Raw genomic sequence first — 12,613 nt, 5'->3', positions numbered from 1 at the left:
GAGATCCCTCAGGAGACCATCCACCACCTCATCAGGAGCATGCCCAGGCGTTGTAGGGAGGTCATACAGGCCCGTGGAGGCCACACACACACTACTGAGCCTCATTTTGACTTGTTTTAAGGACATTACATCAAAGTTGGATCAGCCTGTAGTGTGGTTTTCCACTTTAATTTTGAGTGTGACTCCAAATCCAGACCTCCATGGGTTGATAAATTGGATTTCCATTGATTATTTTTGTGTGATTTTGTTGTCAGCACATTTAACTATGTAAAGAAAAAAATATTTAATAAGATGATTTAATTCATTCAGATCTAGGATGTGTTATTTTAGTGTTCCCTTTATTTTTTGAGCAGTGTATTATATACATTAGAGTACAGTGCTCAGTGTAGGGCCCAGCACTTCAGGACCTGGGGTAGAGCTTGACATCCATAAAAGTATGACATTCATTTTGTTAGTAATTTATCAGAGCGTTACTGTCTGTAATCTTGGATCTCCATTCTCTACATGGATCTTGATGGGAGTTGCTATTCCCATCAAGATCCATAGGGTGGTCACAGGAGAGCTCTGTCTGAATAGCCTCCAAGGAGTTGAGGGGGCATCGCTACAGGATGAAGTTCCCCCTTTGCACAGATCTAGGATCAGCTTTACACTCAACTCCTTTTAAAAACAGTCATTTTCAAACACAGTACCAGGATGACATGGGGAGTAAGAAAAAACTAGAAACCCGTTGATTTTGAAAATCACTTTTTTACTTTTAATCCTACTCTGTGATGCCACAGAAGCATTTTTTTGTACCTTATCTTTTTAACCTCAAATCATAGAAACACTTGCTGTTTTAGCATATGTAGACACTGGTCTGGTGCTGCAGATGATGAGCATGAGGTTGAAAAGTGGCGGAATTGCCCTTTAACCATTAGTGGGAAAAATTTTATTGATCCAAGATCAGCGTCTAGGGGCAACTTCATCCTACTCCAGGTGGCCTCTGTCTGCAATGCACCAAAACAACATCTGTAACTGACTGGTTTTCACCAGAGCCAAACAAGCAAGGGTTCTGAGTAACCTGCATCTATTGTTTGCAGTGTGTGTGTGTCAAGTCTAGGGTTGTAAATACTGCACACACACAAAGCCCAGCACAAAAGCACGACACACACACAGTGTGGATGTCTGACCATAAAAAACCTCTGAAGTGTTCTCAGCTGTAAAATTGGTGGCTGGTTGAAAAAGGCCCAACACAGCCTCCATTGAAAACACTCAACAGGTTGCTAAGCTAGACTAGTGCTTAGTCACTGGAGCTGAGGAGATTGAGAAAAACAGATGATAATGTTGCAATGTTCATACTAGTAGGGCCTATAGGGGTAATGACGATGCATTACATGTTTGAGGAAAGCCCTATTAGAGCAAATACATCTGTGCTTCTACATATTCATTGTTTGCTTTTTGGAGTTTTAAGCTGGGTTTCTGTATAAGCACTTTATGATATCTGCTGATGTAAAAAGGGCTTTATAAATACTTTTGATTGATTTAAATGTATTTATTTAAACACCGTAGCCTACATTACTGTTTATTATCCATCCTGTTGCCTAGTCACTTTATCTACCTCAACTACCTCGTACCCCCACACATCAACTCAGTACTGGCGCCATGTGTATACAGCCAAGTTATCGTTACTCATCGTGTATTTATCTGGTGCATATCTGTTTATCATGACAAAGGGCTCTGTTATGGGGTTTGTTCAGAGTGGCTGTTGTCCAACTTGTGGCTGTTGCCTGATGAAGACCTGAGGGTCGAAACGTTGTTAAAAAATATCACCTGGGTGCGTTTTCCATGTTGTCCAACTTGCCCCTATTAAAACAGACTCAGTGTTCCACTGTCAATAGCCTAGTGAGAGCACACTGGTCTACAGGTTTACTGTCAGGCCTGTTATAGTGACCCTGTGGGTGGTCTGGTGCAGAGCAGGGTGGGCACTGTCTGGCATAATGGGATGCGGTCCAGTTATACGGTGTTGAAGGACATTATTACGGTGTCTTAAGGAGCAGTCTGGTACAGGTTTTGTTTGCTCTTCAGTACTGAACAGTGGTTATTTCAGCTCTACACAGTTCGCTGCAGTGAGGTGTAGTTCAGAGTTGTATATGTTAAAGAGATGGTGCCTAGGCTTTAGCTCAGTGGGCTAACAGTCTTGCGGCGTGCAGGAGAAGGCCAGAGTTCGAACTCTGGTCAGTCACATATAGATACATAAGTCCATTTCAGCATGTACAGTATAGTAGGGTTATAGTTGGGTTTCAATTAGCAAGGTTATAAGGGGGTTGTGACATGTTTGTAACATGATTGTTTGGTGGTTCTCACCAGCTGCTCCTGGTTGTGCATCTGGTCCTCGGCGTGGCGGGCCAGCTCCTCCTTGGCCAGCAGGGCGGCCTGACGCTCAGCCTCCAGGCGGGCTGCCTCGTCCTCCGCCATCCTCCTCTCCACCTCCAGCTGCATGGCACGTTGCATCTGCTCCTGAAGGTCTGTAGAGACGGAGAGGTGAGACACACACACACACACACACACGAGATTTTACATTTCTGCAACGTGTTACGCTATCTAGGGCAATAAAGAAGACCTGGAAAGCACCCAAACACACATGCTACTCATGCTGGTCAGACACAAAGAGAGAGCCTCAAAGAGATGAGTGACACTGACAGGAATAGACAGATACACCTCTATGAGACAGAGATATTTAATCAAATATACATACAGTGTGAGGCACACAGATGCACACTACATAGCTACACTGAGAAACATACAGAACAAGACAAATACTACAACCACATGTAGCAAACATGAGTTTCCTAACAACTCTCTAGCATTACACAGAGAGAATGTAAACCGCTCCCTCGCTTACTAACTGACAGACCAGGTTTTTTTTTTAATCTTACCCCACGAGGTCCTAAGTACTGCTGTTTCTGTTCTACCTGATCATGAATTGCACCCACTTGGTGTCCCAGGTCTAACACAGTTCCTGATTAGAGGGGAAGAATGGGGGGGAAAAGCAGTTGTCCAGATTTGAATTTGAGGGTGATAGACTAATGACCAAGTGAAAATTCTGCCCAGCAGAAACCTCCAAATTACACTACATGTCCAGTACTGCAAAATGCTGTTAAAAAAACAGCCTGCAAAAAAGGATAAAGGACCGAACTCTGAAACAGGCCTTCAAAACGAAGTACGAAATACTACAAACTTACGATTGCAAAACGCACTACTATCAAACCATCCGACACTTACTGTAGTTACATGGCTGCTCTACTTCCATGGTATATTTGTAAAACCTTTCCACAGCTATATTCATGGGAATACTAATCCTGTGTGCCACGTAAATCCGAGAGACCGCACTATACGGTGAACACTGAAGAGGGTTACAAACAAAGGTCGATGAGAAATGCCTTATCAGCCCGATTGCTGATATCTAACCCTGTAAAAACGGTACCGCCGGGCTATCTAAGGTCCACAGTGACAAAGTCACACATAGCACAAGGCCACCTGTTTATTACCTCTGAATTGAAACAAACACAGTTTTAAAACTGTTGAAATGCAAATTGTCGTCAACTGAGAGCAATTTTCTCAAATATCGTTACCGTTTTAGGCTCTTTTATGCAGCATAAAAACGATGCACGCACAAAGTATGAATGCACACCAACACACACAAATTCTACAGGTACACACACTCTCTCTCACCCCCGGTCCTTCTCATACACATTTAGGTGATAAATGTGCTCTGGGTGACCCTAGTGTCCTCCCAGTCAGACCCTATTCTCCCAGTCCTACCTTTCTCTGCCTTCTTGGTCTTCTCCTCAAACTGGTAGAGCCTCATCACCAGCTCCTGCTTCTCTCTTTCCATCTGCTCCTTCTCTTTCTCGATGGCCTCCCTCTTCTTCTTCTCGTTCTCCAGCTGGGCTCTGCAGATAAGGGAGGCCCAGTGTGAGACAAAGGGATGACGTGTGCTGGCTAATAAACTATTAAACTGGCCCCTCTCGGAGTGTGAGGGCACACACTGATGTTAAACACATTGAGTAGACACATACACACGTCGTACACACAATCACATGCACATGGGCACGCACTCCCACACACAAAAGCAAGCAAACACATTTCGGGGGCACAGTGTAGCAGACAAACTGTCATTCTACACATACCCTTTGTAGTTTGTACTGTGATTTTAAATAAGCTGGTTCACTTTCATTATACAATGCAGCTAGCGTACACATGTACATTACAATGCAGCTAGCGTACACATGTACATTACAATGCAGCTAGCGTACACATGTACATTACATTGTAATTGATAACAATCTAGACCAAAAACACAATGAACATTCTCCAATAGATAATTCCCCTTTCCCTTTTGTGTGGGGTTGGCAGTGTAGGGAAAGTCCTACAGGCGATTTGTATGTGACAGACCTCGGCCATGTACAGCGTCATGAAAGACTGTTACATCATGTTGTTTGAACAGCTGTGCATAGGCCATACTGTCCAGATAACACTAGCCAGCTCCCACAGCCTTGTCACACACGTTGCTTCACTCACAGAATGAAGTCATGTTATTGAATTATCAGCGCTACGCTGGGTTTAATCTACTTACGCTAGTGACCTAGCGCTGCAGTACTTCAAGTACCTGTGAGGCCTACAAAAGGTGCTGAGCATGTCTTGCTGTAATGAAGAGCATGCTAAGCTTTGGAGCAAGAGATTCATTCGAGGATATGAATAACGGCATATATTTGCTACTGGGGACAACTCTTATAATAACATCTGCTAACCCTGTGTATGTGACCAATAAAATTTGATACAACAGATCTCTTTTTGTGAGTGATATTCTGAATCTGATCAGGTGTTTGGGTAGGAATGGAGCAAAAGCATGCACCTCCAGTTGTTCTCCAGGAGTGTTGACCATCCCTATTCTAAACTCACACACCTCTCCATCTGTTTCTGGTGCTTGTCCTCGCGAGCCTGGGCCTTCATCTGCTGCACCTCGATGGTGTCGGGCTTGCGGCGGCGCATGTACAGCTCGTGGTTGCCCATGCACAGCTGCAGGATGCGCTTGTTGATGCGCAGACGAGGGGCATAAAACACAAAGTCCTGAGAGAAGGAGAGCGTGAGAGAGAGAGGGAGGATGAGAGATTGAGAGTGGGCGAGAGAGACCATGAGACAGAGGGGGGGTGGCAGAAATAAAAAGGTGGTGGGGAGATTTGTCGGAGAGAGAGGTGCGAAATAGAAAGATGTGGGGGGGGGGGAAGAGGTGGAGGAGGGTGGAGCAAAGAACAACTTGGGTCAGACAAAACGGTTTTGCAGACATCATGTCTTCTGTGCTAGAGTCTTACACTCTGCATGACAACGTGCACGGCGACCATTTGCTTTGGATGGAAAGTGGAAATGGCAGCTGAAGGAAGCAGTAGGAATGACTTAACCTTTCAGTTGAAGGAGACACTGCCCATATGCGCTTACTGACCAGTTAGCCTGACCGCATGCTCACTCTCTCACACACACACACACACAAATACTGGCTTGAGCAGAAGAGATGAGGTCTGTTGAGCGTAGAGGCTTGATGAACATTAGAAGAGCACTCAGGGTCTTTGTGCACGTGTGTGTGCACGTGTGTCCTCGCCAACTTTTGTGTGTCTGTGTTTCTCCCTGTGTGTGCAAGCAGGGGCTGGAGCCAGGGTTCTGTTGACAATGGGAGATGGGATTGAGGATAGCCCCAAGGAGACAGAGCAGGAGAGGAGAGACGAGGCAAGCAGGTAGAGCTGGGAACATGGGAGGTGAGGTAGTCAACACACACACACAATAACTTTATCTACAGTACATGCAAAGTAAAACATCTCCATGTACCTGTAGAATCGGACACAGGTCTCCATGACGCAGGATCACAATAACACTGTTTTGATGATTGATACTATTCACCAAATCACACACCATCTTCACACACCACATTTAACATCACAATGAAAACAATCTGAAAGCATTAGCAAACAGCTGTTTGTGCTGTATAGCCAACTCCTATGGTTGTTTGTTTTTCATAACACTGACCATAGAAGTTGGCTATACAGCACAAACAGATCTGGGACCAGGATAACTGTCTTTTATATTGGTCCATCGTGACATCTGCTGCAGCTGTTTGCTAATGCTTTCAGATTGTTTTCATTGTGATGTTAAATGTGGTGTGTGATTTGGTGAATAGTATCGATCATCAAAACAGTGTTATTGTGATCCTGCTTCACAGAGACCTGTGTCCGATGCTTGATTCACACTGTAGGGCTGACCCAAACTGTAATGTGTTGGCATAGATATTGTCCTTTCCAGCAGAGTTCCAGAAACTATGCTGGATGTGTAACCAGGCTAGCCCCGGTACAGTTGGGCTTAGCCTGGCATGGCCTTATTTGTGTGAATCTATAGCGTTTAGGCCTAACTCACCGGGGCCTTCTTGTCAATGGGCTTGATGATGAACTTCTTGTCGTTGAAGGAGATGTTTCTGATCTCGCTCCAGGGGAAGCCAATCTTTGGGGTCAGTCTGATGGGAGAAATGAGGCAAACCAGTGTTAGTATAGTATTGTTTTTACATGGCTTAATAGTGGACATTAGTTAATTTTCTTCTGTAGATTTATTCCCGATTATATCCCAAATCAAAATCCAGGGTATTGGTAGGCAAATATTTTAATTGAAACCAACTGAAGCCAAATTATTTTAATGTTAGTGGAAACACTGGGGCTGTCTCAAATGGCACCTTATAGGCTATGCAATATTTAGGGAAAATGTTGCCATTTGGGACACAGCATGGGATCTGTTGTAGGAAACAAGTGCAAATAGGATAGGATTAATTCCATGTAAATGTCTGAGGCAGGACTGTGCGTACTACTGCATTGTACTTGGCCTCTGTATCAATAGGGATAGGTGTGAGGAATTTCGGGCGGGGCTCGTCCATTGTGTGCCGGAGAAAGAAACATTGACTGGTTTCTTTACTTGGTCCTGTGTGGCTGAGTTGGTAGAGAATGGTGCTTGCAATGCCAGAATTGTGGGTTTGATTCCCACGGGGGACCAGTATGAAAACGTATGCACTCACTACTTACTGTAAGTCGCTCTGGATAATAGTACCTGCTAAATATAAAATGGACACACATACATTAGGCCATACGGAGGATGTTGTCTGAACCGCCTTACAGTGACAAACTGGAAACCCTGCTGCTGCCTGAATTGGTATTTCAATCAATTACAGACCCGTGCTGACACACATGAGGAATCTACAAAGGAATGTAAAGGACTCTTATTTAGAGTCATCTATAAACAAAAGGATAGGTGCTGTATAAGGTAACATCTCCAAATGACTTATCCACAGAGTTGTGTTTCATAGAAAAAAAAATGATTTTACCAGTCAAATTGCTACGGTCAGAAGCTCTAAGCCGGTTCTAGAGATTTTACTTACAGTTGAAGTCGGAAGTTTACATACACTTAGGTTGGAGTCATTAAAACTTGTTTTTCAACCACTCCACAAATGTCTTGTTAACAAACTATAGTTTTGGCAAGTCGGTTAGGACTTTGTGCATGACACAAGTCATTTTTCCAACAATTGTTTACAGACAGATTATTTCATTTAGAATTCACTGTATCACAAGTCCAGTGGGTCAGAAGTTTACATACACTAAAGTTGACTGTGCCTTTAAACAGCATGGAAAATTCCAGAAAATGATGTCATGACTTTAGAAGCTTCTGATAGGCTAATTGACACCCTTTGAGTCAAGTGGAGGTATTTCAAGGCCTACCTTCAAACTCAGTGCCTCTTTGCTTGACATCATGGGAAAATCTAAAGAAATCAGCCAAGACTTCAATAGTGCGCAAGTATAAACACCATGGGACCACACAGCCATACTGCTCAGGAAGGAGACGCGTTCTGTCTCCTAGAGATGATCATACTTTGGTGCGACAAGTGCAAATCAATCCCAGAACAACAGCAAAGGACCTTGTGAAGATGCTGGAGGAAATAGGTACAAAAGTATCTATATCCACAGTAAAACGAGTCCTATATCGACATAACATGAAAGGCTGCTCAGCAAGGAAGAAGCCACTGCTCCAAAACCGCCATAAAACACAGACTACGGTTTGCAACTGCACATGGGAACAAAGATCATACTTTTTGGAGAAATGTCCTCTGGTCTGATGAAACAAAAATAGAACTGTTTGGCCATAATGACCACCGTTATGTTAGGAGGAAAAGGGGGGATGCTTGCAAGCCAAACACCACCATCCCAACCGTGAAGTACGGGGTGGCAGCATCATGTTCACAAAATAGATGGCATCATGAGTGAGGAAAATTATGTGGATATATTGAAGCAACATCTCAAGACATCAGTCAGGAAGTTAAAGCTTGGTCGCAAATGGGTCTTCCAAATGGACAACGACCCCAAGCATACTTCCAAAGTTGTGGCAAAATGGCTTAAGGACAACAAAGTCAGGGTATTGGAGTAGCCATCACAAAGCCCTGACCTCAATCCTCTAGAAAATTTGTGGGCAGAACTGAAAAAGCGTGTGCAGGCAAGGAGGCCTACAAACCTGACTCAGTTACACCAGCTCTGTCAGGAGGAATGGGCCAAAACTCACCCAACTTATTGTGGGAAGCTTGTGGAAGGCTATCCAAAACGTTTGACCCAAGTTAAACAATTTAAAGGCAATGCTTCCACATACACTCAATTAGTATGTAAACTTCTGACCCACTGGGAATGTGATGAAAGAAATAAAAGCTGAAATAAATCAATCATTCTCTCTACTATTATTCTGACATTTCACATTCTTAAAATGAAGTGGTGATCCTAACTGACCAAAGACAGAATTTTTACTAGGATTAAATGTCAGGAATTGTGAAAAACTGAGTTTAAATGTATTTGGCTAAGGTGTATGTAAACTTCTGACTTCAACTGTGCGTGGTGTGTTCTGGGTTATGTAGAATCTCATAGAAATGTAAACATATACAGTCGTGGCCAAAAGTTGAGAATGACAGAAATATTAATTTTCACGAAGTTTGCTGCTTCAATGTCTTTAGATATTTTTGTCAGATGTTACTATGGAATACTGAAGGATAATTACAAGCATTTCATAAGCGTCAAAGGCTTTTATGGACAATTACATGAAGTTGATGCAAAGAGTCAATATTTGCAGTGTTGACCCTTCTTTTTCAAGACCTCTGCAATCCACCCTGGCATGTTGTCAATTAACTTCTGGGCCACATCCTGACTGATGGCAGCCCATTCTTGCATAATCAAACCTTAGAGTTTGTCAGAAGTTGTGGGTTTTTGTTTGTCCACCCGCCTCTTGAGGATTGACCACAAGTTCTCAATGGGATTAAGGTCTGGGGAGTTTCCTGGCCATGGACCCAAAATATTGATGTTTTGTTCCCTGAGCCACTTAGTTATCACTTTTGCTTTATATCAAGGTGCTCCATCATGCTGGAAAATGCATTGTTCACCACCAAACTGTTCCTGGATGGTTGGGAGAAGTTGCTCTCGGAGGATGTGTTGGTACCATTCTTTATTCATGGCTGTGTTCTTAGGCAAAATTGTGAGTTAGCCCACTCCCTTGGCTGAGAAGCAACCCCACACATGAATGGTCTCAGGATGCTTTACTGTTGGCATGACACAGGACTGATGGTAGCGCTCACCTTGTCTCCTCTGGACAAGCTTTTTTCCGAATGCCCCAAACAAAATTGGAAATGCACCAGATGCACCAAATCACACACCACATTTATCATCGCAATGAAAAATCAAAGCATTTACCCCAGTCCTCAGCAGTCCAATTCCTGTACCTTTTGCAGAATATCAGTCGGACCCTGATGTTTTTCCTGGAGAGAAGTGGCTTCTTTGCTGCCCTTCTTGACACCAGGCCATCCTCCAAAAGTCTTCGCCTCACTGTGCGTGCAGAAGCCCTCACACCTGCCTGCTGCCATTCCTGAGCAAGCTCTGTACTGGTGGTGCCCCGATCCCGCAGCTGAATCAACTTTAGGAGACGGTCCTGGCGCTTGCTGGAATTTCTTGGGCGCCCTGAAGCCTTCTTCACAACAATTGAACCGCTCTCCTTGAAGTTCTTGATGATCCGATAACTGGTTGATTTAGGTGCAATCTTACTGGCAGCAATATCCTTGCCTGTGAAGCCCTTTTTGTGCAAAGCAACGATGACGGCACGTTTCCTTGCAGGTAACCATGATTGACAGAGGAAGAACAATGATGCCAAGCACCACCCTCCTTTTAAAGCGTCCAGTCTGTTATTCGAACTCAATCAGCATGACAGAATGATCTCCAGCCTTGTCCTCGTCAACACTCACACCTGTGTTAACAAGAGAATCACTGACATGATGTCAGCTGGTCCTTTTGTGGCAGGGCTGAAATGCAGTGGAAATGTTTTTGGGGGATTCAGTTCATTTGCATGGCAAAGAGGGACTTTGCAATTAATTGCAATTCATCTGATCACTCTTCATAACATTCTAGAGTATATGCAAATTGCCATCATACATACTGAGGCAGCAGACTTTGTGAAAATGAATATTCATGTCATTCTCAAAACATTTGGCCACGACTATACACATCCAATACCCTCCTTTCTAGTACAGGGTCAAAATGGAACCCTGTGCTGATAGCTAGCTATATGTCTTATACTGAATGAGGGTGTGTGCGTTTGCTTGACAAACGGCCTAAGGAGTAAAACGTTGGCATGATGGCCATATCTGACATAAAAAGGAGCAATGGTATGCTAGTGTATGTTTGTGTGTGTGTGTGTGTGTGTGTGTGTGTGTGTGTGTGTGTGTGTGTGTGCCTCAGCAGGGTCTAAGGAGTCTACACTATGCACTCTGTCTCAGAGGCCTTGGCAGTAGTACTGCTATGTATTGTCTGTAGCCTGCCGCCTTCATTGAGGGGCATGCACTCTAGGTCAGCCTGGCATTCTTAAGTCCCGCACAGCTTGAAAAACCAGTAGGCGTCACCATGGTTACAGCAGAGTGCACTGCAGCATAGAGGCATTTCTGTTGCCGAGCCCCAGAGTGCACAAACACAAACACACCCACATATTCAAGGACACTCGGAGCCTTACACAGACACACAGCCCTGTGTTTGTGTGTCTCTCTCGCCCCATTTTCTACTTGGTTCATCAGATTTACAGGTATCAGACTACACTACACACACAAGTAAAAATAAGAGTGTTAGATTCACTTTAAACCCAAGCATTTGGACACAAGCCACAATAATGTGGGTAGAGAGTAAGACAGTGGGAAATCCCAAAAGACACACTCAAGTTAGAGTTAAAGCACTACCAAATGTTAGCCAGACAGAGTCCTCTGGGGGCGGCTGAGTCGATACATTTTCTCATTAACCGCCCAAGGAGCCGTATTCACACTGCTTTGAATAGACTTTTGGCATGGAGAGTTCAAACAGTGCATGGAGCTCTTAGGGAGCAACGACCGTTGTCAACAACACAACCCAGCAATAGGTTAGTGCACTGCACTCAAAACACTACTTTGGCACGTCTGCCAGACATTGGTTCAAATAGTATTTCATTATCTACTTTGCTGTGCTTAATTGAGTTTGTCTGGCCCGATAGAGCCAATGGAGTAGTCGCAAAAGTGTCAACTGCAAACCCAGCCCATCTTGAAAGGAAACAACTATTGAACCCTGGTCTGATGTCACTCAACCAGTGTTGCTGCCAGTTGGTCAGTGACCCCTGGGCAATCGACTATATAGGGAACACTTATATTACGTCTTAATCTACTTTAACCCAGTAATTTAACTGACTGGGAACAAGTATTTACCAAATAATTATGCAGTTACCGCTTGTGTCGCGTGAGTAATCTGATCAAATCTGTATCTTTATCTTGAGCTTTAGCAAAGTATTTGGTGAAGCGCAGACTTGCATAACAACCTTGGGTACGACAGAACAGTAAAAGCTCTTCAAAAGGGGAGAGACAGTTGAAGGGAAGAGCGCTGTGGTAAGAATGTTCTTCGTTGGTACTGATTAACTAAAGATGTGGGTTAACCTGGACGGAAGTCCATTGGAATAAGGCTACAATGTCTGAAACAGAACTGTAACGAAGGCCGGAAAACAACCCGGTATCGTTGTCAAGCAGAACAAGAATGGGTAGATGGACTACATGAATTTAAACCTGGGCTCAAATAGTATTTTAAATCTGTCAAATACTTTAGCTGTGTTTGATTGAGCCTGGCTCAATGGAAGTCATGGATAAGTGTCAGTGGCACCCCAGGCAGCAGCAATCAAATACTATTTGAACACAGTTTTGCATGACTTGACCCTCTAGTGCAGTCTCAATCCTCGTCCTGGACACCCAAAGGAATGCATTTTTGTTTTTGCCCCAGCACCAACACACTTGATTCAAGTAATCAACTCATCATCAAACCTTTGATTATTTGAATAAGTGTGTTAGTGCTAGGGGAAAAACTCAAATGTGCACCCCTTTGGGTGCCCAGGACCAGGATTGAGAAACACTGCACTAGTTAATACAGTGAGGGAACCTGGGTGGTGTCAAGTAGGGAGAAAATATTTTGAAACAGAAACAGGGAGGGACTACCTGGACTTGTCCAATAAGAAATGCTAATTT

At 43.8% G+C, this 12,613-nt stretch overlaps 1 protein-coding gene across 1 annotated transcript in view; it reads right to left on the bottom strand.

The window, feature by feature from the left end:
- Positions 1 to 12,613, bottom strand: part of LOC115195913 (radixin) — a 60,461-nt gene that overhangs the window by 5,940 nt on the left and 41,908 nt on the right. The window contains exons 9-12 of the mRNA XM_029756263.1: positions 6,442 to 6,538; positions 4,946 to 5,109; positions 3,802 to 3,932; positions 2,344 to 2,504 (exon numbers count right to left, since the gene is read on the bottom strand). Coding sequence (XP_029612123.1) covers positions 2,344 to 2,504; positions 3,802 to 3,932; positions 4,946 to 5,109; positions 6,442 to 6,538 — 553 coding nt within the window. The remainder of the gene's footprint in view (positions 1 to 2,343; positions 2,505 to 3,801; positions 3,933 to 4,945; positions 5,110 to 6,441; positions 6,539 to 12,613) is intronic.

This window comes from Salmo trutta, chromosome 1 (assembly GCF_901001165.1).
Source record: "Salmo trutta chromosome 1, fSalTru1.1, whole genome shotgun sequence".
NCBI classification, from domain to species: Eukaryota; Metazoa; Chordata; class Actinopteri; order Salmoniformes; family Salmonidae; genus Salmo; species Salmo trutta.
The sequence above is the reverse complement of the archived record's forward strand: the minus strand, read 5'-3'. Positions and strand labels throughout refer to the sequence as shown.